This window comes from Loxodonta africana, chromosome 1 (assembly GCF_030014295.1).
Source record: "Loxodonta africana isolate mLoxAfr1 chromosome 1, mLoxAfr1.hap2, whole genome shotgun sequence".
In the NCBI taxonomy this organism is placed as follows: Eukaryota; Metazoa; Chordata; class Mammalia; order Proboscidea; family Elephantidae; genus Loxodonta; species Loxodonta africana.
The window spans coordinates 237,655,501-237,682,983 of NC_087342.1; the positions used below are offsets into that span (position 1 = coordinate 237,655,501).

Here is a 27,483-nt window from a genome sequence, read left to right on the forward strand (position 1 = left end):
CCGCGGCCTGGAATCCGCGGCGGCTGTTGGCCGTTAGTGCGGTTTGGCGGTTGTCTTGGAGAAGCAAGATGGCGGCCACGGCGACCGCGGTGGTGGCGGAGGAGGACACGGAGTTGCGGGACCTGCTGGTGCAGACGCTGGAGAACAGCGGGGTTCTCAACCGGATCAAGGTGCGGCGGGGCGGCCGCGGCGGTCGTGGCTGGCGGGGGGTCCTCACCTGGCCCGCGCCTGCGTCCCCCGGCTGGCGAGGCGAGCGGGCCGATTCCCGCGCTGGAGCCGGGTCGGCCGCGGACGGGCGGGAGGCCCTGTGAGCGCGGGGGCCGATAGAAGCGCGAGACGCGGCGTCGTCCCGGGGGCGGCCTGGCTTGTCCGCGGCGCGGCCTGGGGGACGGCGGGGACGCCTGCAGCCAGGCCGCGCGCGCCAGGACGGGAGGCCTAGGACCGCTCAGCCCTGCTGGGCCTCGGCTTCCGACCTCCGGGTCCGCGACCGCCGGCTCCACCGGGTCCGAGACCGCCGGCTCCACCGGGTCCGAACCACCGGGTCCGCGACCACCGGGTCCGCGACCACCTACCCCGCTGGCTGGCGGCCGCCGCCGTGCTGCAGGGAGTCGAGTGGCAAACGCTCGGGGTGGCGCGGACGGTTGTGCGCTCCCCTGCGAGGCTACGCTCCGGGCTCCTCGCCGCAGAGCTGGCGGTTGGAACCCACCCAGAGGCTCCTCGGAAGACAGGCCTGGCGGTTTGCTCCCTAGTGTCGCGGCCGTGAAAACCCTGGGCAGCGGTGGCTGGCACACCTGGGGTCGTCAGGAGTCGGAATCAGCTCCACGACAGCTACCGAGCGGCAAACCCTCTCTTCAGACGCCCTCTCCTGACTGTGGGCCAGGCAGCTGAAGGTGGAGTGAACGCCTCCAGCTTGTTTTAACAAAGCTGTTGGGCTGGTTTCTGTGTGTTATTTCTTAGAGTTGTTGGGCGTTAAAAAAAAAAAACACAAAAACAGTTGCTCTGGAGTAGACTCCACCTCATGGCGACTCCGTGTGTGTCAGACTAGGACTAGGTCCATACGTAGGGTTTTCAGTGGCTGGTTTTTCAGGAGTACATCGCCAGGCCTTTCTTCCCAGGCACCTTCGGATGGACTTGAACCTCCACCCTTTTGGATAGTAGACCAATGCATAAACAGTTTCCACCACCCTGGGACTCAGTTGGACACTAAGCACTCGTTAATAGAGGGAAAGCAGAGTGTGTAACCAAAACAGTGATGCCCCACTGCCGTCCAGTTGATATCCACTCAGAGCAACTCTCTAGGACAAGGTAGAGCTGCCCCACACGGTTTCTAAGGCTGTGATCTTTTTTTTTTTAATTGTGCTTTAAGTGAAAGTTTACAAATCAAGTCAGTCTCTCATAAAAAAATTTATATACACCTTACTATGTACCCCTAGTTGCTCTCCCCCAATGAGACAGCACACCTCTCTCCACTCTGTATTCCCCGTGTGAATTCAGCCAGCTCCCACCCTCTCGGCCTTCTCATCTCCCCTCCAGACAGGAGCTGCCCACATAGTCTTACGTGTTCGCTTGATCCAAGAAGCTCACTCCTCATCAGTATCATTTTCTGTCTTATAGTCCAATCCAATCTCTGTCTGAAGAGTTGGCTTTGGGAATGGTTCAAGCCTTGGGCTATCAGAAGGTCTGGGGACCATGACATCCAGGGTCCTTCCAGTCTCAGTCAAACCATTAAGTCTGGTCTTTTTATGAGAATTTGAGTTCTGCATCCCACTGCTAAGGCTGTAATCTTTATGGAAGAAAACTGCTACACCTCTCTCTTGCAGAGCACCTGGTGGGTTTGAGCCATTGACCTTTAGGTTGGCAACTGAGCACTTTAACCACGTACCACTAGGGTTCCCTTAAACAGTGATTACTAAAATAAAATTACAAGGAGAGGGAATAGGCTTGTGGAGAAATGGAGAGCTTATAATAACTCTTTAGAACTTTGGGATGACTTTCCGACCTCTCATCTGCACTGTCCTAGTCTGCATTATTGCCTTGCTAGCTTTCGTTTTTGGGGTTAGATGGTGTGGATGGTGCCTGTGGAACTTACTAAGAGTTAGGGCCACCCCCACATTATGAATTTCAACTTCCTCAATTCCTTAATAGACAGACACAAAAAATATATCAGGAGTAGAAAAATCAGTGTGGAAGGCAACTGATAATTGAGGGATTTTTTTGTGTGTGCCTTGTCGTGAAAATTGTCCTGAGATAATTGTTCCTTTTTTTTTTTTTAAGGCTGAACTACGAGCAGCTGTGTTTCTAGCACTAGAGGAGCAAGAAAAAGTAGAGGTATGAACTTTACAAATTTTAATATGACCATATTCATTAATGTTTAACTCATAATTTATAGTTAGTGTTTATAGTAGTGCATAGTGCATAGTCAAGGATAAAGGAGGCCTGGAGGCGCAATGGTTAAGCATTTGGCTGCTAACGAAAAGGTCAGCGCTTCAAAGCCACTAGCTGCCCTGCAGAGGAAAGACGTCGCAGTCTGATTTTGTGAAGATTTAAAGCCTTAGAAACTGTGTGGGTCAGTTGTATTTTGTCCTATAGGGTCTCTATAGTTGGAATTGACTCGACAGCAGTGGGTTTTGGTTTAGCGTCAAAGATCCTTTTGGACCGTTAAGGATTGTTTGTTGTTAGCCATTGTCCAGTTGGCTATGACTCATGGCAACCCTGTATATAACAATGAAGTGTTACCTGATCCTGCACCATCTTCATGATCCTTGATGTGGTTGATTGTAGTTGGTCAGTACTCTGTTCTGATTTCATGGGGTTTTCATTGGCTAATTTTTGAAAGTAGATCTGTAGGCCTTTCTTCCTAGAGTGTCTTAGTCTGGAAACTCAGCTGATGCCTGTCTACCGTAAGCGACCCTGCTGATATTTGAAGTACTGATGGCACAGTTTCCAGCGTCAGAGCAAAACACAAGCCACTGTTGTTGTTAGGTGCCATTGAGTTGGTTCCGACTCACAGCAACACAACAGAATGAAACACTGCCTGGTCCTGCTCTATCCTCACAATTGTTGCTGTGCTTGACCCCATTATGTCAGTCCGTCTCATTGAGGGTCTTCTTTTTTGCTGACCCTTTGCTTTACCAAGCATGATGTCCTTCTCTGGAGACTGATCCCTCCTGAGAACATGTCCGAAGTATGTGAGACATAGTCTCGGCATCTGTGCTTCTGAGGAGCATTCTGGTTGTACTTCTTCCAAGACAGATTTGTTCATTCTTTTGGCAGTTCCTGGTATATCAGTATTCTCCACCAACACCACGATTCAAAGGCTTCGATTCGTTTTTGGACTTCCTTATTCACTGTCCAGCTTTCACATGCGTATGAGGCGATTGAAAACACCAGGGGCTTCTGGCTTCCGGCAGGTATACCTTAGGTCTCAAGGTGACATCTTTGCTTTTCAACACCTTAAAGAGGTCTTTTGCAGCAGATTTGCCCAGTGCAATGTGTCTTTTGATTTCTTGACTACTGCTTCCATGGGTGTTGATTGTGGATCCAAGTAAAATGAAACCCTTCACAACCTCAATCTTTTCTCCGTTTATCATGATGTTGCTTATTGGTCCAGCTGTGAGGATTTTTGTTTTCTTTATTTGGAGGTATAATCCATACTGAAGGCTGTGGTTTTTGATCTTCATCAGTAAGTGCTTCAAGTTTTCTTCACTTTCAACAAGCAAGGTTGTGTCATCTGTATAACGCAGGTTGTTAATCAGTCCTCCTCCAATCCTGATGCCCCGTTCTTCTTCATATTGTCCAGCTTCTCAGATTATTTGCTCAGCAATACAGATTGAATACGTATGGTGAAAGGAGACAACCCTGACGCACACCTTCCCTGATTTTAAACCATGTAGTATCCCCTGGTTGTGTTTGAACAACTGCCTCTTGATCCATGTACAGATTCCTCACGAGCACAATTAAGTGTTCCAGAATTCCCCTTCTCTGCAATGTTATCCATGATTCGACTGATCCATACAGTCGAATACTGTAGCATATTCAGTAAAACACAGGCAAATATCTTTCTGGTATTCCCTGCTTTCAGCCAGGATCCATCTGTCATCAGCAATGATATCCCTTATTCCACGTCCTCTTCTGAATCTGGCCTTAATTTCTGGCAGTTCCCTTTCGATATACTGCTGCAGCGGTTTTTGAATGATCTTTGGCAAAATTTTCCTTGCACGTGATGTTAACGATATTCTATAATTTCTGCATTCGGTTGAATCATCTCTCTTGGGAATAGGCATGAACATGAATCTCTTCCAGTCGATTGGCCAGGTAGTTTCTTCCAAATTTCTTGGCATAGACGAGTGAGCATCTCTAGCGCTGCATCTGTTTGTGGAAACATCTCGATCATTACTCGGTCAGTTCCTGGAGCCTTGTTTTTCACCAGTGCCTTCAGTACAGCCTGGACTTCTTCCTTCAGTACCAGCAGTTCCTGAGCGTATGTCACCTCCCGAAATGCTTAGATGTTGGCCAGTTCTTTTTGGTGCAGTGACTGTGCTTTCCTTCCATCATCTTTTGACGCTTCTTGCATCGTTTAATATTTTCCCCATAGAATTCTTCAGTATTGCAACTCGAGGCTTGAATTTTTTATTCAGTTCTTTCAGCTTGAGAAATGCTGAGCGTGTTCTTCTGTTTTGGTTTTCTACTTCCGGGTCTTTGCACATGTTATCATGATACTTTACATTGTTTTCTTTAGCTCTTTGTTCAGCAATTCTGCTTCATCATTTCTTCCTTTGCTTTAGCTACTCGACATTCAAGAGCAAGTTTTAGAGTCTCCTCTGACATCCATTTAGGTCTTTTCTTTCTCTCCTGTCTTTTTAATGACTTCTTGCTTTCTTCACATATGATGTCCTTGATGTCATTCCACAACTTGTCTAGTCTTCGGTCATTAGCGTCCATAGCGTCAAATCTGTTCTTGAGATGGCCTCTAAATTCGGGTGGGATATACTCAAGGTCATATTTTGGCTCTTGTCTACTTGTTCTAATTTTCTTCAGTTTCAACTTGAACTTGCATGTGGGTAATTGATGGTCTGATCCATAGTCAGCCCCTAGCCTTGTTCTGACTGATGATATTGAGCTTTTCCATTGTCTCGTTCCACAGATGTAGTCGATTTGATTCCCGTGTATTCCCTCTGGTGAGGTCCATGTATATAGTCACCGTTTATGTTAGTGAGAAAAGGTATTCGCATTGAAGAAGTCGTTGATCTTATAAAATTCAATCATGCGATCTCCGGCATCATTTCTGTCACCAAGGCTGTATTTTCCAACTATTGATTGTTCTTTGTTTCCAACTTTCGCGTGCTAATCTCCAGTAATGACCAGTGCGTGCTGATTTCATATTCGATCAATTTCAGACTTTGCCCTTAGTGATTGCTGCATAAATTCGAATAATAGCTGTATGAACTGGTCTTCCTGTAGGCCTGTGGATATTATCCTATCACTGACAACGTCGTGCTTCAGGATAGATCTTGAAATGTTCTTTTTGACGATGAATGCAATGCCATTCCTCTTCATGTTTTCATTCTGGCGTAGTGGACCATATGATTGTCCCATTCAGAATGGCCAATACCAGTCCATTTCAGCTCACTAACATCTACAATATTGATGTTTATGTGTCCCATATGATTTTTGATGATTTCCAATTTTCCTAGATTCATACTTTGTACATACATTCCAGGTTCTGATTATCAGTGGATGTGTGCAGCTATTTTTTCTCCTTTTGAGTCTTGCCACATCAGCAAATGAAGGTCCGGAAAACTTGGCTCCATCTGTGTCATTAAGGTTGATTGTACTTTGAGGAGGTAGCTCTTCCCCAGTCATGTTTTGAGTGCCTTCCAACCTGAGGGGCTCATATTCCGCCATGATATCAGACAGTGTTCTGCTGCTATTTATAAAGTTTTCCCTGGGTAATTCTTTTTAGAAGTAAACTCCCGGGTCCTTCTTCCTAGTCTGTCAGTCTGGAAGCTTAACTGAAACCTGTCCGCCATGGGTAACCCTGCTGGTATTTGAATACCAGTGGCATGGCTTCCAGCATCACAGCAACACCCAAGTAGGACAGACAGACAGACACTTGGGGGCACAGGCCACTACAGTATGACAGATTGACAGGTGGTGGTAAAGAATTATTTTATTTTGGGAGGGAGCTAAAAAATATTAGTCTTTCTTTGTATATATTTTAGAGCTTTAGGTTAACTTAAGAACATCAGGCTACGACAATAACTTTGAGACTAATTTTAAATCTTAAGTTTGATAATTCCTTTTCATAGACGAAATCTGAAATACATGACCATTGGACTTACTTGAAGAAATGGTTCTATTGTTAGTGATACACTTTGCTGCAGGACTCTTGAGAAATTTTAATATGCTAATATATGTCATGAATTCTGATGGGGAGAAAGTATATAGAACCCCACTCTTCCCCAGCTCACCTGCCTACCCAGTTATTTTAAAATCATGCTAATCTTTCTTGCCATCCAAAGTCCAGTCACTTCTCTGGGGTGAAGTACATGATTTAACTCTTTCTCTTTACTCCCAAGTTTTACAACCATCCTGAGTAAATATCCTGGACCTTTTGGTCAACAAGAATCACTCCTTGTCCAAGTCTTAAAGGCTTTCTCTGTGACAGTCAGTCTCCTCTCCTCGTCACCTCTGTAGACCTACATACCTGCTCTAAAATCCCATCAGACTGTCCCAGCCTTTGCTCTCTCATGGATTTCCAGGCATCAGTCTTCTCTGGGCTGCCTTTTGTTCTCCACTAGTCTGGACCCCATGACCTATACCCTCCAAAACTCTTAACTCCCTTGCTTTCCAGCCATACTTGTAAAAAAAAATTAGTTATCATTGCTGCTAGGTGCCGTAGAGTCCGTTCTGACTCATAGCATCCCTGTGTACAACAGCAAAACACTGCAAGGTCCTGCGCCATCCTCACAATCATTGCTACATCTGAGCCCATTGGTGCAGCCACCGTGTCAGTCTATTTTGTTGAGGGTCTTCCTTGTTTTCCTCTTTACCGAGCATGGTGTCCTTCTCCAGGGACTGATCCCTCCTGATAATATGTCCAAAGTATGTGAAGGAAAGTCTCTCCATCCTCGTTTCTAAGGCACATTCTCAGTGTACTTCTTCCAAGATAGATTTGTTTGTTCTTCTGGCAGTCCCTGGTACAGTCAATATTTTTTTGCCAACACCATAATTCAAACACATTCGTTCTTCTTTGGTCTTCCTTACTCATCATCCAGCCTTCACATGCACATGAGGGAATTGGAAATACCACGGCTGGGCTCAGGTACACTGTAGTGACATTTTTGCTTTTTAATACTTGAAAGAGATTTTTTTGCATCGGATTTGCCCAGTGCGATACATCGCTTAATTTTTTGGCTGTTGCTTCCATGGGCATCGATTGTGGATCCAAGTAAAATGAAATCCTTGACGACTTCAGTCTTTCCTCCATTTATCACGATGTTGCTTATTGATCCAGTTATGAGAGTTTTTGTTTTCTTTATGTTGAGGTGTGATCCATACTGAAGGCTGTGGTCTTTGATCTTCATCAGTAAGTGCTTCCAGTCCTCTTCACTTTCAGCAGGCAAGGCTCTGTCATCTGCATATCACAGTGGGTTAATGAGTCTTCCTCCAATCCTGATGCTGCTTTCTTCTTATTGTCCAGCTTTTCGGATTATTTGCTCAGCATGCAGATTGAATAAATACGTTGAAAGGATACAACCCAGACACACACCTTGCCCGATTTTAAACCACGCAGTATCCCCTGGTTCTGTTTGAATGACTGCCTCTTGGTCTGTGTGCAGGTTCCTCATGAGCGCAATTAAGTGTTCTGGAATTCCCATTCTTTGAAATGTTATCCATCATTTGTTATGATCCACACAGTTGAATGCCTTTGCGTAGTCAAAGAAACACAGGTAAAGATCTTAGTGGTATTTTCTGCTTTCAACCAGGAGCCATCTGAAATCAGTAATGATATCCGTTATTCCACGTTTTCTTCTGAATCTGGCTTGAATTTCTGGCAGTTGCCTGTCAGTGCACGCTGCAAATGTTTTTGAGTTAACCTTCAGCAAAATTTTGCTTATGTGCGATACTAATGATTTTGTTTGATAATTTCTGCATTCTGATTGATCACCTTTCTTTGGAATGGGTACTAACAGGGATCTCTTCCAGCCGTTTGGCCTGGTAGCCGTCTTCCAAATCTTGGATAGAAGAGTAAACACTTTCAGTTCCATCTGTTTGTTGAAACGTCTGAATTGGTATTCCGTCAATTCCTGGAGCTTTAGTTTGCGCCAATACCTTTAGTGCAGCTTGGACTTCTTCCTTCAATACCATTGGTTCTTGATCATTTGCTACCTCCTGAAGTGACTGAATGTCGACCAGTTCCTTTTGGTACAGTGAGTCTGTGTATTCCTTCCATCTTCTTTTGATGCTTCCTACATTGTTCAATATTTTGCCCATAAAATAAAAAACAAAAACCTGTTGCTTTTGAGACAATTCCAGCTCATAGTGACCCTATAGGACAGAGTAGAACTGCCCCATCGGGCTTCCAAGGAGTGGCTGGTGGATTCGAATTGTGACCTTTTATCTAGCAGCCCTAGCTCTTAACCACTGTGCCACCAGGCCTCCGTTTTGCCCATAGAATCTGTCAGTATTGTAACTCGAGGCTTGAATTTTTTCTTCAGTTCTGTCAGTTTTGGAGATGCCAAACGTGTTCTTCCTTTTTTGTTTTCTAACTCCAGGTCTTTGCACATGTACAGCTCTTTGTTTTCTTGAACTGCCCTTCGAAATCTCTGTTCAGCTCTTTTACTTCATCATTTCCTCCATTTGCTTCAGCTACTCTACATTCAAGAGCTAGTTTCAAAGTCTCTTTTGACATCCATTTTGACCTTTCTTTCCTGCCTTTTTAATGACCGTTTGCTTTCTTCATGTGTGATGTCCTTGATGTCACCCTACAGCTTCTCTGATGTTCGGATATTAGTGTTCAACACATCAGATCTTTTCTTGAGATGGTCTCTAAACCAGGTGGGATATACTCAAGGTTGTACCTTGGTTCTCGTGAACTTGTTTTAATTTTCTTCAGCTTCAGTTTGATCTTGCGTATGAGCAATGGATGGTCTGTCAGTAGTCGCCCCTGGCCTTGTTCTGACTGACGATACTGTGCAGCTCCATTGTTTCTTTCCACACAGGTAGACAGTTTGATTCTTGTGTATTCTGTCCACCGTGGTCCACGTGTATAGTTGTTGTTGATGTTGTTTGAAGAAGGTATTTACAGTGGATAAGTCAATTCTTTCCTGTGATCTCCGGTGTCATTTCTGTCACCAAGGCTGTATTTTCCAACCACTTATCCTTTTTTCTTTGTTTCCTTTTGCCTTCCAATCACCAGTAATTATCAACGCATCATGATTGCATGTTTGATCAATTTCAGACTGCAGAAATTGGTAAAAATCTTTGATTTCTTCATCTTTGGCCTAAGTAGTTGGTGTGTGAATTTAAATAATAATTGCATTAACTGGTCTTCCTTGTAGGCGTATGGATATTATCCTATCACTGACAGAGTTGTACTTCAGGATAGATCTTGAAATGTTCTTTTTGACGATGAATGGGATATCATTCCTCTTTAATTTGTCATTTCTAACATAATAGACTACGTGATTGTCCATTTCAAAATGGCCAATACCAGCCCATTTCAGCTCATTGATGCCTAGGATATCCATCTTTACGCCTTCAGTTTCATTTTTGAGAAGCCCTGATGATGCAGTGGTTAAGAGCTGTGACCGTTAACCAAAAGGTTGGGAGTTTGAATCTACCAGCTGCTCCTTGGAAACTGTATGGGGCAGTTCTACTCTGCCCTGTCGGGTCACTATGAGTTGGAATTGACTTGATAGCAGTGGGTTTAATGCCTAGGATATCAATCTTTATGTATTCCATTTCATTTTTGAAGACTTCCAATTTTCCTAGATTCATACTTTGTACATTCTGTGTTTGGAATTTTAATGGATGTTTGCAGCTGTTTCTTCTCATTTTGAGTCTTGCCACATCAGCAAATGAAGGTCCCCAAAGCTTAACTCCATCCACGTCATTAAGGTGGACTCTCCTTTGAGGAGGCAGCTCTTCTCCAGCCGTGTTCTGAGTGTCTCCCACCTGAGGGGCTTATCTTTCAGTGCTATATCAGTGTTCTGCTGCTATCCATAAGGTTTTCCTGGCCAGTTTTTTAGAAGTAGATCAGCAGGTACTTCTTCATGGTCTGTTTGAGTCTTGAAGCTGTCCTGAAACCTGTCCACCACGGGTGACCCAGCTGCTATTTGAAACACTGGTGATATAGCTTGCAGCATCACAGCAACGTGTGAGCCATCAATATGACAAACTGACAGACGAGTGGCTGAAAAAAAAAATCTAGTGATTTAATCAGTAAAGCGACTTCCTCCTCTGTCTGTGCATCAGTGCTGCTAGAGAAAAGTCACTCGGCCCTGACACCTCAGCTGGGTCCTGAGCAGGGCCCAGCAGCTATGGTTTTCACCCAGCAGCTCCCACTTCAGCTTCACTCTGGCCTCACTCTCAGCAGATGGTCTTGTGTCTCCCTTCACAGAGAACATAGCAGCCATCAGACCCTCACTTTTTTCTCCCTTGCTCCCAACCTCCCACTCCCCTCAGAAAAAGCTTATGTGCATCTGTGTTGTCTGCACCTCGTTCCTGCTTACCTTAGAAGAGGACGTGTCTGCTCTAAATCTTTAGTCTGTGTTTGCCTTTCATGTTCTCTAAATCTCCTGAGTAGCCTGACATCAATCATTTCTCATGCCTCGCTTTCTGCTGTACGAAGCGGGGAGTGGGGACCGGGCATTTCAGATGCGGAACTGACAGGGCAGATGGCTAGGAAAGCGTCAGATTTCTTGCTTGCTTAAAATGAAGGTACCTTAAGTAAGATCAGCCTAGCGGGCGGTCTCAGAAACTTGTCTGGAGCTCAGGTTGGGAGATTAGAGCTGAAGTTACTGGTTTGCTTTAGGTCATCCAGATAGAGACTGCAGAATAAAAATGTGACCAGAACTCTTACGGGCTATTGCACCAGCGATTTCAGTGAGGTATACAGGAAAAAGGTCATGCTAAAGAAACTAAGGAGTGGTCAAAAGAAAAAAGAGAAACAGAACAAAAAGCGGCCCCAGAGGTCAAGGGAATTTTCAAGCACAAGAAGGAATTAAAGTCAAATGCCACAAAAATGAAGACTGGTAGGTAAGAACTAAAAATACCTAATTTGGAGATTCTTCTTGACCACAACAAGAGAAATTACTTAGGTACAGTAGCAGTGATGTAAGATTTTAATAGATAAAGAGGTGCCTGAAGCTTAAGGAACAGCATAAGACGTACGTGTTCTTCAAAAACTTGACTACAAGCAAAAAAGCAGTGACACTGAGAGAATATGGGTAAAGAATTTTCTCTTTAAAAGAAATGTAGACGTATCTGCATGTTGAAAGGAAGAGCCAACAGAAAGGGAGGCATGAGAAATGACTGATGTCAGGCTACTTGTCCCGCTTAGTTATTTCCTCTCCAGATGGCTGCCACCTTCCCTGTCTCCCGTTTCCCCTTGTCTGCTGTCCCTCACCACCTTCCTGAAATCCTTCTCCACAGTGGGCCCAGATGGGTTGTATGTAATACACATCTGATCTTGGCCCTCCATTTTCTTTAAATATTTCGGTTGGTTCAGTGTCTTAATGTTTCCTAGACCAGCCTTCCTAGTATCTTTGTGATCTTTCCCCTCATCTTTTTTTTTTTTTAAAGGAATTTCATTGAGGTATAATTCACCTACAGTAAACTGAACATGTTTGAAGTATACAGTTTGTTAAATTTTAACAGAGGTATGCAACCATGGAATGATGACCATGTGCCAGGTAGTGAACGTAACTGTGGCCCTCCAGAGTTTGCCCTTTGTCGTGCTCAGACAACCCTGGCCTTTTTAGGAGCTATACAAATGACCGCCCACGTGTCTGTCAGTTTGTCGTACTGTGGGGGCTGGCGTGTTGCTGTGATGCTGGAAGCTATGCCACCGGTATTCAGATACCAGCGGGGTCACCCATGGAGGACAGGTTTCAGCTGAGTTTCCAGACTAAGACAGGCTAGGAAGAAGGACCTGGCAGTCTACTTCTGAAAAACATTAGCCAGTGAAAACCTTATGAATAGCAGTGAAACATTGTCTGATATAGTGCTGGAAGATGAGCCCCCCAGGTTGGAAGGCACCCAAAAGATGACTGGGGAGGAGCTACCTCCTCAAAGTAGAGTCGATCTTGATGATGTAGATGGAGTAAAGCTTTCGGGACCTTCATTTGCTGATGTGGCACGACTCTAAATGAGAAGAAACAGCTGCAAACATCCATTAATAATTGGAACCTGGAATGTACAAAGTATGAATCTAGGAAAACTGGAAATCATCAGAAATGAAGTGGAACGCATGAACATCAATATCCTAGGCATTAGTGAACTGAAATGGACTGGTATTGGCCATTTTTAATCTGACAATCATATAGTCTACTATGCTGGGAATGACAACTTGAAGAGGAATGGTGTTGCATGCATTGTCAAAAAGAACATTTCAAGGTCTATCCTGAAGTACAGTGCTGTCAGTGATAGGATAATATCCATACGCCTACAAGGCAGACCAGTTAATACGACTATTATTCAAATATACACACCAACCACCAGGGCCAACGATGAAGAAATAGAAGATTTTTATCAGCTGCTGTAGTATGAAATTGATTGAACACACAATCAAGATGCATTGATGATTACTGGTGATTGGAATGCGAAAGTTGGAAACAAAGAAGAAGGATCGGTAGTTGGAACATATGGCCTTGGTGATAGAAACAATGCTGGAGATCGAATGATAGAATTTTGCAAGACCAACAACTTCTTCATTGCAAATACCTTCTTTCACCAACATAAACGGTGACTATACACGTGGACCTTGCCAGATGGAACACACACAAATAAAATTGACTACATCTGTGGAAAGAGATGATGGAAAATCTCAATATCGTTAGTCAGAACTAGGCCAGGGGCCGATTGTGGAACAGACCATCAATTGCTCATATGCAAGTTCGAGCTGAAACTGAAGAAAATCAGAGCAAGTCCACGAGAGCCTGAATATGACCTTGAGTATATCCTACCTGAATTTAGAGACCATCTCAAGAATAGATTTGACGCATTGAACACTAGTGACTGAAGACCAGACAAGGTGTGGAATGACATCAAGGAAATCATCCCTGAAGAAAGCAAGAGGTCATTGAAAAGACAGGAAAGAAAGAAAAGACCAAGATGGATATCAGAGGAGATTTGGAAACTTGCTCTCGAACGTCGAGCAGCTAAAGCAAAAGGAAGAAATGATGAAATAAAAGAACTGAACAGAAGATTTCAAAGGGCCTCTCGAGAAGACAAAGTAAAGTATTATAATGACATGTGCAAAGAGCTGGAGATGGAAATCCAAAAGGGAAGAACACGTTCGGTGTTTCTCAAGCTGAAAGAACTGAAGAAAAAATTCAAGCCCTGAGTTGCAATAGCGAAGGATTCTATGGGGAAAATATTAAATGATGCAGGAAGCATCAAAAGAAGATGGAAGGAATACAGAGTCATTATACCAAAAAGAATTAGTCGATGTTCAATCATTTCAAGAGGTGACATATGATCAGGAACCAATAGTACTGAAAGAAGAAGTCCAAGCTGCTCTGAGGGCATTGGCAAAAAACAAGGCTCCAGGAATTGATGGAATATCAATTGAGATGTTTCAACAAACAGAGGCGACGCTGGAGGCGCTCACTCGTCTATGCCAAGAAATATGGAAGACAGCTTCCTGGCCAACTGACTGGAAGAGATCCACATTTATGCCTGTTCCCAAGAAAGGTGATCCAACTGAATGTGGAAATTATGGAACAATGTTATTAATATCACACACAAGCAAAATTCTGCTGAAGATCATTCAAAAACAGCTTCGGCAGTATAGCGACAGGGAACTGCCAGAAATTCAGCCTGGTTTCAGAAGAGGACTTGGAACCAGGGATATCATTGCTGATGTCAGATGGATCCTGGCTGAAAGCAGAGAATACCAGGAGGATGTTTACCTGTGTTTTATTGGCTGCGCAAAGGCATTCGACTGTGTGGATCATAACAAATTATGGATAACATTGCGAAGAATGGGAATTCCAGAACACTAAATTGTGCTCATGAGGAACCTTTACATAGATCAAGAGGCAGTTGTTTGGACAGAACAAGGGGATACCGATTGGTTTAAAGTCAGGAAAAGTGTGCGTCAGGGTTGTATTCTTTCACCGTACCCATTCAATCTGTATGCTGAGCAAATACCAGGAGCTGGACTCTATGAAGAAGAATGGGGCATCAGGATTGGAGGAAGACTCATTAACAACCTGCGTTATGCAGATGACACAACCTTGCTTGCTGAAAGTGAAGAGGACTTGAAGCACTTACTAATGAAGATCAAAGGCCACAGCCTTGAGTATGGATTACACCTCAACATAAAGAAAACAAAAACCCTCACAAATGGAGGGTTTACACAGGTAAACATCCTTCTGGTATTCTCTGCTTTCAGCCAGGATCCATCTGACATCAGCAATGATATCCCTGGTTCCATGTCCTCTTCTGAAACCAGCCAGGATTTCTGGCAGTTCCCTATTGATATACTTCTGCAGCTGTTTTTGAATGATCTTCAGCAGAATTTTGCTTGCATGTGATATTATCTCATAAACAGAGAAAAGATCAAAGTTGTCAAGGATTTCATTTCTTTTGAATCTACAATCAACAGCCATGCAAGCAGCAGTCAAGAAATCAAAAGATGCATTGCATTGGGTAAATCTGCTGCAAAGGACCACTTTAAAGTGTTGAAGAGCAAAGACGTCACCTTGAAGACTGAGATGGGCTTGACCCAAGCCGTAGTATTTCCAGTCACATCATATGCATGTGAAAGCTGGACAATGAATAAGGAAGACCGAAGAAGAGTTGACGCCTTTGAATTGTGGTGTTGGCAAAGAATATTGAATATACCATGGATTGTCAAAAGAACGAACAAATCTGTCTTAGAAGAAGTACAGCCAGAATGCTCTTCAGAGGCAAGAGACTGCCTCTTACATACTTGGGACATGTTGCGAGGAGGGATCAGTCCCTGGAGAAGGATATCATGCTTGGCAGAGTACAGGGTCAGTGGAAAAGAGGAAGACCCTCAACGAGGTGGATTGACACAGTGGCTGCAACAATGAGCTCAAGCATAACAATGATTGTAAGGATGGCTGAGGACGAGGCAGTGTTTTGTTCTGTTGTGCATAGGGTCTCTATGAGTCGGAACTGGCTTGACGACACCTAACAACACAACATACAAATGATGTCATACAGTATATTCTCTCTTTTTTTGGTCTGGTTTCTTTTGCTCAGCAAAATGCATTTGAGATTCATTCATATTGAAGTGTGTATTAATATTTCATTCCATTTTGTTCTTGAGTGAAATTCCATTGTACTGATAGACTGCAATGTTTAGCCATTCACTTGTTGATGGACATTTGGGTTGTTTGCAGTTTTGTATTGTTAGGAACAAAGCTGCTCGGAACTTTGTGTACAAGTCTTTGTTTGGATATGTGCTTTCTGTTCTCTCGGGACAGAGAAACCCGTAGATGTAGAGTGGCAGGATCACATAATAGGTATATTTTTAACTTTTTAAGGAACTGCCAAACTGGTTTTCCTAGTGGTGGTACCATTATTTCACACATTGTCATCAGCAGTGGGCAAGGGTCGCTGTTCCTCTACACCGTTGTCAGCTTTTGGTAGATCAGATGTGTGTAGTGGTATCTCATTGTGGATGTAATTTACATTTTCCTAATGATTATCAAAGGAGCCCAGGTGGTGCAGTGGTTAAGCGTTCAGCTGCTAACGGAAAGGTCAGACTCGAACCCACCAGCCGCTCTGTGGGAGAAAGATGTGGCAGTCTGCTTCCATAAAGATTACTGCTTTGCAAACCGTATGGGGCAGTTCTGCCCTGTCCTCTAGGGTCACGATAAGTTGGAATCAGCTAGACAGCAATGGGTTAATGGGTAACAATATTGAACATCTTTTCTTTTGCCTAATTATATATTTTATTTTGGGAAACGTCTGTTCAAATGTTTTGCCCATAGATTTTGTTTTTTTGTCTTGTTGAGTTTTGAGAGGTCTTTATATATTCTGGATACAAATTCTTAACAAGATAAATGCTTTGCACATGTTTTCTACCAGCCTGTGGCCTGTCTTTTCCTTCTGTTCAGGAGCCCTTTAGAAGAGCAGAAGTTTTTGATTTGATGCAGTCCAATATCACTTTTTTTCTTCTATGGGTTTTGCTTTGGATGTTATATCTAAGAAATCCTCGCCCAACATAAGGTTGTGATAATTTCCTTCTGCGTTTTCTTGACGTTCTGTACTTTCAGACATTACGTTTGGTACAAGTTATGGATTCAAGTTCGTTTTTTTGCATGTGGCTATCTAGTTTTTTTTTTTTTTTTAATCTAGTTGTTCCAGCACTGTTTGTTGAAAAGACTGTCCTATACCTACTCAGTTGCCGTATATGTGCAGGGCTATTTCCGTCCTCTGTTTTGTTCCATTGATGTATCTTCATTCTACTGCCACACTTCTGTAATTACTATACCTTTGTTGTAAGTCTTGAAATCACTTAGTCTTAGCTCTCCAGCTTGGTTTTCTTTCTAAGCTGGCTTTGGCTATTCTAGGCCCTTTGCACGAGTGAGATACAGCTCTCCATTTAGATAGGAGTAAATCTAACAAAAGATGTGTAGGACTTTGAACTGCAAACTATAAAACATTGCTGAGGGAAATGAAAGAATGCCTAAATAAATGGAGAGATATACCTTTCCAGGAGCCCTGGTGGTGCAGTGGTTAAATGCTAGGCTGCTAACCAAAAGGTTGGCTGTTAGAACCCACCAGCTGCTCCAAGGGAGAAAGATGTGAGATTGTGCTTCCATAAAGATTATAGTCCTGGAGACTGTATGGGGCAGTTCTACTCTGTCCTCTAGGGTTGCTATCAGTCGGAATCTACTCATGGGCAGCGGGATTTTTGGTTTACCTTGTTCCTCGGTCACAAGACTGAATGAGTATTGTTAAGATGTTAGTTCTCCTCAAATTAATCTACAGCAGGCCATTTTGTGGACATTAACAAGCTGATTCTCAAATGCCTATGGAAATGCAGAGGACCTAGAGTGGCCAGAGAAACTCTGAAAGTCAGCAGTGAGAAGACACACAACCCAGCTAACCTTAAAACCAGCACTCTCCACTTCCTCCCCTCTGGTGTCATCGGTTCCTTGCCCTTGAGGAGAGAATCACCACTGCCCTGACCTTCAGGGTAACCTCAGAAGTGACAACTTGACAGACGTGCAGGATGTGTGAATCCACTTAGCGACCCACATCGTCTGCACTGTCTGTATTCCCAGCAGTTAGGAGCACGTTTAGATTTGAAGCATTCGTGAGTGTGCCGGTGCACTGTCCTTGTAGAGCACGTGGCCTGTTTAAGAAAGCTTACCGTATGCTACCTGCTTTAGCCTCATTCTCAGCAATTATCACAGATTCGATGTGCTAGAAATTTTTCTTCTTATATTTGTTCAGATGTATAATTACAAAGACACATAAATCGGGCTTTGTGCCACATATGTCATCTCACATACCGCTGATAAACTGGGACTTGCAAGTGTGTATGATTAAAGTCCCATTTGTAGTGACTGTGCTGTAAATGGTAGATATGTAGTTAGAGGGAAAACAAAGTGTCAAATTTCATATACTCGAAAGAATAAACAGTTTTATATAAGTTTCATTTCATGCAAATGGGCATTTGAAGATTTAACTTCTAAAGCAATTTAATAATCAATTTGTAAAACGTTTAGAAATTAAATATAATACAAACCTTCATGTATAGTTTTGTTGTATTAATTTTGAAAAATTATTAAATAGCATGAAACGATTCCTGTGGTAATCAGCAGTTGTGGCATGGTTTTAACCATAATTTATGAATGACAATGTATTGCTTATATTTTTTGTCATAAAAGTGAACTTAATCTACACTTTGTAGTTTTTAGGATAAATATATGACACTTAAAATATTTCATTTTTTAACAGAACAAAACTCCTTTAGTCAACGAGAGCCTGAAGAAGTTTTTAAATACGAAAGATGGTAAGATGTTCTACTTGGTTTTATCTGTCTCTGAATTTTCAAATCTTGACACAATTTGGGAGAAATCAAGAATTTCAGATTATTGTTTGATGTCTACAGTACTTTTTACTACATAAAGCAGAGTGCTGTTAGCCATTTATAAAGTGTGACGTTGTCTTACTAATAGATAATTGCAGACTGATGATCATAATGAAAAAATTGGGAAATAGGCATTTTCATTACTTAATCATATTAATATAAAGAGATGAAATTTGTTATTTAAAAAATTTAGGATTCTGTTTCATTAACTTAGTTTATCTTGCGTCACGATGTTCATGAAAGGACTTTCAAAGTGCTTAAAGATTTGCTTACCCACATTCTTTTTCTTGATCTTTACAGGTCGTTTAGTGGCTAGTCTCGTTGCAGAATTTCTTCAGTTTTTCAACCTTGACTTTACCTTGGCTGTTTTTCAACCTGAAACTAGCACAGTAAGAATAATGATCCTTACATGTGTCCTGTGAGACCTCCTTGGTGCCAGGGGATTATTTATACGCTACAAGTTAGCAACGCTTGACAACTTACAGTTTCTTGCATATAGATTGTTTTTTAGAGTTGATTATGTTTTTCTTCACAGCCAGCAGAGCTGTCAGGCAGCTGGCCTCGGTGTTGCTGCTTCCTATCCCTCGGGGAAGTTTGCTGAGACAGGAGTCTTTTGTTGTAGAGTTTATTTCCTTAGGATGTTAGCCTGCAGCTGTTAGTGGAAACAATGTACAGGTTTTGCAAAAGAAATAAGTGTATTTAAAAGCGAACATTTTGTCTATCAGAAAGACAGGCTTTTTGAGTTCAGGGATGTCTTTAAGCTCCGAAAATATCTTTATTTAAGCTCTGAAACTATTTTTTGCTACGCTTTATGGACTTTTATCTTGTTTCTTCTCTAGCTTCAGGGTCTTGAAGGTCGAGAGAATTTAGCCCGAGATTTAGGTATTATTGAAGCAGAAGGTACTGTGGGTGGACCCTTGTTATTAGAAGTGATTAGACGCTGTCAGCAAAAAGAAAAAGGACCAACCAGCGGGGAAGTAAGTATAATCATCTGTTACTCGTTCTGTTTCTGGTTTAATTATCGGCTACTGAGTTTAGCCATGCTCGTTAGTACAAGGTTTAAACAAAAAGCCTTTAGCTTAGAAACAAGATGAAATACACTCAGATTCTAACATGGTAATTGTAATGAAATTGCAAATGGGATGACTCTAAGGCTGCTGCCCCAGCTGTTCTGGTTGTCGACACTCGCAGTGTTGGGTTCAGGGGCCAGACTACCAAGGAGCAGATCCTAGCTTCACTGTTAGTAGCTGGCAGGGACTTGCGACTTAGCTCCCTGTCCCTCATTTGTAAAACAGGTAAGATCCCTCTCCTGTGGTGGTTGTGAGGCTTGTATATAGGAGAGTCCCTGCTGGTGCTTGCTGCTAACCAGGAGGTTGGCAGCTCAAGTGCACCCAGAATTGCCTCAGAAGAAAGGCTTGGAGATCTATTTCTGAAAAATCAGCCATTGAAAACTCTAAGGAGCACAGTTCTACTCTGATACGTACGGGGTCACCAAAGTCGGATTCGAATCCATGGCTGCTGGTGATGGTATTCTGTGTAAAACACTAAGAACAGTGCTTGGCATAGAAAAAACTAATTGTCAGTTATTTTTGTTATTATATAATAATATATATATATATATATATAACATTTTATATAATTAAATGTAGTATCTTATGTAATGACATGGTATATATAATAAAAAGGGCTGATATATAGTATAGTTAATTTTTTGGAAGGTATTGTTAAAAGTAAGTTCTTGCTTTCACTTAGTTTCTAAATGTTTTCAAACTTCTACTTTTTTGATTGGCAGTTTTTCTTCCTCTTATTCTTTCTTTGGGGAGGAGACCCTGCTGATGAGATGAGTAGTCTGGTCTCTGTTTCAGCACATTAGCTTTACCTGCAGATACTCTTTCTCAGAGGCAGCAGCTGTTAGTGTTGCAGATCTCTGGTAAAGTGGACTTCAGTAACAAATTTATAGGTAGAACATGGAGGGCTATGGGCTGCTCACTTACTCCATTTGGAGTTTCACAGTGTATTTCCTGTCAGGTTAGAATCTTTGGAAATGAGTAAAGCTTGCTTGAGTACCTATCGAATATTAAAAAAAAAAAACAAACTAAACGAAACCCAGTGCCATCGAGTCGATTCCGACTCACAGCGACCCTATAGGACAGGGTAGAACTGCCCCACAGAGTTTCCAAGGAGCGCCTGGCGGATTCGAACTGCCGACCCTTTGGTTAGCAGCCATAGTATGTAACCACTATGCCACCAGGGTTTCCCCTATTGAATATAAGTCACTGTAAATAGATTCTGTGGGAAATACTAGATATAAATATAAGGAAGTTCAGTGGCATTAAAGAGCTTAGAGCTGTTCAGGATGAGATAATGCTCACAAAGTGTAATTAACATTAAAATAGTGGCTTAGGATTGTAGAGGAAGTATCATACAATATATGCTTCTTTCCAAACAGTCCATAAATAATCATTTCAGTTAAAATGGAGTAGTGATTGTTTCACGCTAATGGTTTGATAACCTCAGCCGTGATGGGTAAGACTAGGGTGTCAGTTGTGAGGACAGGATTGGGAAGGACATGCCAAGAAGACAGGGCATTACGAGCAAATGTGGATGCTGGAAGCATAGCCAGGCCTGTGGACAGTGAGCCTGGCTGGAGCCCGAGTTCTCACCTCAGCACCACAGTGTTTCGGGTTGTTCGTTTATGCGTGTGCTCACTCGTCACTCACTTCCTGCGTTATGTTGTGTGCTTACTATATGATGGGTATGGTGCTAGGCACTCCCACTAAGCCCACTCCCCAAAATAAACCAATTTAAAAACCCTGAACCACCTTGGTGCCTGCTTTCTCCTGGGGTCACCTTAGCGGGTAGTGACAACCCTACTGGGCCCGTGCTGCTCTTGGCTTCTGTGCCACTGGCCTACGTTCCTGTCTTTTGCCTGCCCTTCATTTCCTTAGCTAGCTGCCCTTCTCACCTCTTCACGGTGGCGATTGCCCCCATTTGAGCTCCCTTCCCTAACAGTAGAGCTGGGCTGCTTGGGCTCGACTCCCAGCTCTGTCTAGCTTTGTGACCTCTTTAAGTTACTTAGCTTCCCCGTGCTTTAGGTTCTCCATCGATAAAATGGAGGCAGTTACAGCCCCCACCTCACAGGGTTGTAAGGAGGACTAACTAAAGGAATTCCTGTGTGTAAAGCTCTTCGAACAGTGCTGGGCAGGTAGTCATCCTTGCGTAAATATTCGCCATTGTAATCATTACCATTTCATGTTTTTCTTATTACAGTCTGGATGACTCCGAAAGTCTCCCTAAATCCAGCTTAACCTTTTCCCCTAGCACTGACCAGAATTCCCAGTTCTTCACAAAACAGACCCACCTGGTTATCCCACTAGTGCATTTAAATCACGCATGGAAAAACCTGAGCTATGTATGCTCTTTACTTTTAGTGAAGTGAAGCCACGCAAGACAGAAATAAACCCACCCAGAGACCCGGTTCCGGTTCTTCCTCACTTCTTTGTTCCGACTCTCTTACTGTGACTCCTTGGTTTCAGCCCAAGGCGTGGCCTTCTCACTGTACCATGTCAGCCAGTCTGTTGGTAAGGACTCATGTTCTCCTGGGCCCGAGAGCTCTGGCTTCAGGTTGTAGGGGAACCGTTGACTACTGTTCTCTGCTAGACTCAGTGAAAGCTTTCCTACGTGGGTGGTTTGGTGTAAAAACCAAAACTAGGTAAATGTATTGTTCAGTATCCCACTCTGACTGCACCCTGAGCACCCCGTCAGTTTGCCCAGTTTTGCAGGTGTGAGTCCGTCTTCATGAACCCAGCTTGTGGTTTTCTCTATCTTCTAATGGTCATTGTTTTATTCGCCCAAATTTAGTACACAGGTTTCTGTTTTGGCCCTTCCATCGTTGCTGTGGCTTTACTATACAACTTTGAGAGGGGCCCTCTCACTAACAATGACATAAAAAGTATGGAGATTGTTTTTATTGACCTTCCTTTGACTTTTGTTTCTGCTGAAGAAAACGAGCTGTGGATGGAGAGCAGTGAACTCAGTTCTGATGCTCTTGCCCAACTGCATTTTAAAGCCACCTCAAGAGCTTGCTGTGCCTCACACATGCCGCCATCCTGACTTTGGATGATTGCAGTGAATGTCCCTGGCTGGAGATGGTTGTTTTCTGAGCACCTTGGTGAGACCTGTTCGTCTCCAGTGGCTGTTACCAGCCAGTCCTCCTCTGGTCTGCAGCGGCCTAGCCTCCGTGTGTCTTTGAGATGATATGGCCTCTCCCTTTTCAGTTCTGCTTCACTGTTACTGAGTTCATTTTAGAACTCAGCTCTCAGTCTGTTCTTCTCTTCTTTAAAAACTGCAGTGTCTGTGTGATTGCAGGTGGTCTCCCGATGGCTCCTCCTTGCTTTGAAGATCTTGCGCAGTCGGCACGAGCTGACTTTTCTGGCCTGATTGCCTTCCTGTTAATGTGGAACCTTGGAGTTAGCCCACACTGAATTTATTCCTTGAAAGTGGCTTTTACTTTCTTGGAATTCCACCCCCCCTTTTTTTTTTTACCTTATTCTCCACCTGAAATGATACGTCTTCCCCCTTGACCATCTGTGAAATTTCATCATTGATTTCTTTCCTCAGCTGTGACTTTCTGTGCTGTTTTCTCTTGTTCCTCCTCTCTCCTTACTGAGTTTGCAGCACTCTGCTTGGTTGTAAAGGTTACCTGCACGCGTCTTTGCCCTACTACTAAATTATGAGCTTTTTGAGGACAAGGGCTGTGTCTTTCTCTTGTATCCCTTGTAAGTCTAACACATAGTGATTTCTTAAAAGATAATTTGCATGGAATTTGGAGAAGTTAGAAAACTAGAAAAAGTGAAACCCATGAGGCAAATCTAGACAAGAATGGCAGCAGGAAGAATAGTAATAAAAGGTCGGATACTAAACCAAAAAACCAACCATCCAGTCAGCCCAGACTCCTGACAACCCATGTGTTTCAGAGTAGAACTGTGCTTCATAGGGTTTTCAATGGCTGTGAGCTTTTGGAAGTAGATTGCCAGGCCTTTCTTTTGAGGTGCCCCTGGTGAATTCAAATCAGCAGCCTTTTGGTTAGTAGCCATAGCATCACCCAGGGACTCCAACAGACAGATGAAGATTGCCTCATAAAGCAATGATCAACAAGACTTGGTAAACTAGTATTTTGTTACAGGGGCAGGGTCCTAGAGGGCAATGGGAAAAAGGAAACCTTTCCAAGGTGAGCTTTAGAATTTTAGCCTGGGAGGAGACGTTGCAGATGACAGAAATAGTGGGACTTAGGATGGGGAGAGAGTGTGAGTTACAAAGACCAGCACACCTTATTTAAAAAGTTGGAGTTGTCGAAAGGAGTTTTGTAACAAGATAGCTGCTGTTTAACATACACACAGTAGATGAATTTTAAGAAGTGATTTTTACTCAAGGAATGTTTGTAGAACCTTCATCCTTTGCCTTTACCACAGTACCTAGGACCCAGCAGTTGTTGCTCTGAAGTGGGTGATGCTGAGGTGATGGGGTGTGATCAGGCAGATATGAGGAACTGCAGAGCAGCGGGACTAGAGTGTGTGCGGTAACACTCTGCAGGAGACAGAACTGCCGCTTGGAGGGGTGAACCTTTTCATGAGAGAGTTGCTGTTTGCTATTTTCCTTGAGGTAAAGTGAAGTAAGGAAGTCAATCCCAGGAGGGTAGGCAGTAGCAGTTTGAGGATCATAGAATAGTCTGCTGAACAGGGAGAAAGGGATGCAGGAATCGTAGACGGGATAGTAGGCTGGGGCGTGTCCAATGCGGACTGCTTGCCTCTTCAGGGAGAGCCAGTGGGATACTTGGCAAGCAATTAGAATCTAAGTGGTTTTTTTTTTTTCTTTGGTTTTTTGATTATTATTCTGGTAGAGGAAAATACAGATATTCATAATAGGAACAAATAAAAATCTAACATTGTGTAGAGTTTTTAAGTGCTAAAGCTCTCTTGAAGTGTAAATATTATATTCATTTATGTGTGCTTTTTTTTTTTTAATGTTTTAATTTTAATATTTTAGGGTGCACTAGATCTATCTGATGTACATTCACCACCAAAATCGCCAGAAGGAAAAACAAGTTCCCATACAATTCCAAGTAAGGTAAGTCAGCCTCAGGGATATGGAGGTAACTGTGGTCTATGACTCCATACATACAGCTGGTTTTCTCTCTCTAGTCTTCATTTGTTATGAGGTTTGGTCTTGTTTTTGTAACACAGGTGCTCTTTAGTTTCTTGAAAGTGTTTTTCCCCCCTTAATTATGTATCTCAAAGAAGTTAATTCTTCTGCTTCGTTGGTAGTATTTTGAATTTTCTATCACTGAAATGAATATTCTGTTAAAAAACAGGTTTGTAGAATTATTTGGCTCATATGGTACACATGGAACACTTCTTTTCTTCCATTCACGAGGAAGTTTACTTATAAATTCTTAGCTTGAGAATATTGTTGCTGTTAGGTGCCATTAAGTCGGCTCTGACTCGTAGCGACCCAGAACAAAACACTGTGTACACCAGAACAAAACACTGCCCGATCCTGCACCATCCTCGTAATCGTTGTTATGCTAGAGCCCATTGTTGGAGCCACTGTGTCAATCTGTCTCGTCGAAGGTCTTCCTCTCTTTTGCTGACCCTCTGGTTTACCAAGCATGATGTCCTTCTCCAGAGACTGGTCCCTTCTGATAACATGTCGAAAGTATGTGAGGCGTAGTCTCTTCATCCTTGCTTCCAAGAAACATGCTGGTTGTACTTCTTCTAAGACAGATTTGTTATTCTTTTGCCAGTCTATAGTAAATTCAATATTCTTTCCCAACACATAATTCAAAGGCCTAAGTTCTTAGGTCTTCCTTATTCATTGTCCAGCTTTTGCATACATATGAGGTGATTGAAAATGCCATGGCTTGGGTCAGGTGCACCTTAGTCCTGAAAGTGACATCTTTGCTTTTTAACACTTTAAAGAGGTCCTTTGCAGCATATTTGCCCAGTGCGATGTGTCGTTTGGTTTCTTGACTGCTGCTTCCATGGGCGTGATTTTGAATCCAAGTAAAATTAAATCCTTGACAACTTCAATCTTTTCTCTGTTTATCCTGATGTTGCTTATTGATCCAATTGTGAGATTTTTTTGTTTTCTTTATGTTGAGATGTAATCCATACTGAAGGCAGTGGTCTTTGATCTTCATCAGTAAGTTCTTCAAGTCCTCTGCACTTTGAGCAAGCAAGGTCGTGTCACCTGCATAACACAGGTTGTTAATGAGTCTTCCTGCAATCCTTATGTCCTGTTCTTCTTCATATAGTCCAGCTGGTCAGATTATTTGCTCAGCATACAGATTGAATACGTATGGTAAAGGATGCAACCCTGATGCACACCTTTCCTGACTTTAATCCATGCAGTGTCCCCTTGTTCTGTTTGAACAGCTGCCTCTTGGTCTATGTACAGGTTCTTCATGAGCACAATTAAGTGTTCTGGAATTCCCGTTCTTCACAATGTTATCTATCATTTGTGATGATCCACACAGTCGAGTGCCTTTGCATAGTCAGTAAAACACAGGCGAACATCTCTCTGGTATTCTCTGCTTTCAGCCAGCGTCCATCTGACAGCAGCAGTGACATCCCTGGTTCCACGTCCTCCTCTGAATCTGGCTTGAATTTCTCTCTGTTCCCTGTGGATGTACAGCTGCAGTTGTTTTGAATTATCTTTAGTAAAATTTTACTTGCATGTGATAGTAATGATATTGTTCAATAATTTGTGCATTCTTTTGAGCCACCTTTCTTTGGATAGGCATCTCTTGTCAGGTGGCCAGTTGCAGAATATGAAATTGTTGTGTTGAATATTGTATTTTAGACAGATGACCAGATTTGGAGTTGTATGTCATGATGGTTTTTATATTAATGGGCTATTTTTTGGTGGAATTTGTGAGAAAATCTGTGTACTCTGCTTACTTTTTTTTGTTTTTTCATGTTCTTTTATGAATTGATTTATGCATTGATTTTAGGGATTTGGCATATGGAGAAAAAAATTGAGTTGAACCCTTGAATTTAAAATCAAGGATGTATATAATAGTAACTGGAATGGATAAAAAAAAAAATGCCGGTAAGAGTAGTGTCTTCTGTGGTTGGTTACAGTGTATAGCCTGAGGTGACAGAGCCTGTCGGCCTCACACAGAATGGGGTGGTCAGGTTTGTGGTGTGTGACTGCTCCTCTGGTGTCCACTCGGTGAAAAGAAAGCCCTGCCGTAGAGACCATTCCAAAAGGTTAGGCTTCACAGTGGTTTACGACGGTCCGTCCGTAGACTCGGGTGTAAACGTTACATCTTCTTACGCTGGGTGAACTTGGAGAAGGTAGTAGTCACTCTGCGAGATTTCTCCTCCTTTTACAGGTGTCTGGGCACAGAACACTGAGGAATGGTTACCATCGTTTTTGTTGCTTGTTTGATGTTGCTCCTTTTAATGGTTTTAGATTTAGAAATTCAGAGGAATTTTATACTTTATGTCTCACCAAGGAAAGAGACCATTTTGCTGTTCATAGTTGTCCCATCTGTCTGAGATCTCTGGCCAGCCTTTTTGGACAGGAAGGCCCTTTTTAAAAGATGCCCAGGGGAGGCTGTAACCACAGTAACAACATGGTCATGAGTAAAGTTAAAAAAAAAAGCAAACAAAAAACCTTTAATTTATTGCCAGATGTAAGAGCCTTTGTAAAACTCCCTTGCTGTTTTTGTGAAACTGTCTCCTTTAGAGAGATTAAAATTAACTCATATTCCAGTATACTTGTGAGCACGTAGAACATTGGGAAGCAATTGGAGCTGTTTGAAAGTTCTCTTTTTAGGAAAAATGTCTTAAGCAAATTAGCAATGCTAGCCTTCCACACTGGTGTTTCTTTATGATAAAATATCAATGTCTGTTTTACATATTCTTACTCCCTCTACGTATATTTTTTTGAGATCTAAGGATTATTGTGAGAATCTTAAGTGTTTTAAGCCAATTAGGAAATGTTTAAATACTTACAGAGGAGTGGCAATGATTTAAGGCTAATTTAGAAAACAGCACTCTGTCCTCCAGGTGGCACCAAATCTCTCCAATCCACATGTTAATTTTGTTCAGTTTGGTCTCCGTTTTTGGGCCCCCAGTCTGTGTTACGAGCCCTGGTGGTACAGTGGTTAAGTG

The 27,483-nt window shown here is 42.7% G+C and overlaps 1 protein-coding gene across 4 annotated transcripts in view; it reads left to right on the forward strand.

The window, feature by feature from the left end:
• Nucleotides 1–7: 7 nt before the first annotated feature.
• CEP43 (centrosomal protein 43) overlaps nt 8–27,483 on the forward strand; it is a 55,111-nt gene continuing 27,635 nt past the window's right edge. For 2 of the 4 annotated variants that reach the window (XR_010323263.1, XM_064293217.1), the window contains exons 1-6: nt 8–170; nt 2,275–2,328; nt 18,172–18,226; nt 18,605–18,693; nt 19,144–19,281; nt 24,350–24,430. Coding sequence is in view for 3 of the 4 variants with exons in the window: in XM_064293217.1 (XP_064149287.1) it covers nt 69–170; nt 2,275–2,328; nt 18,172–18,226; nt 18,605–18,693; nt 19,144–19,281; nt 24,350–24,430 (519 nt within the window). In the remaining variant the exon portion in view is untranslated. The remainder of the gene's footprint in view (nt 171–2,274; nt 2,329–18,171; nt 18,227–18,604; nt 18,694–19,143; nt 19,282–24,349; nt 24,431–27,483) is intronic. The other 2 variants (XM_064293214.1, XM_064293221.1) reach the window with 2 other exon arrangements.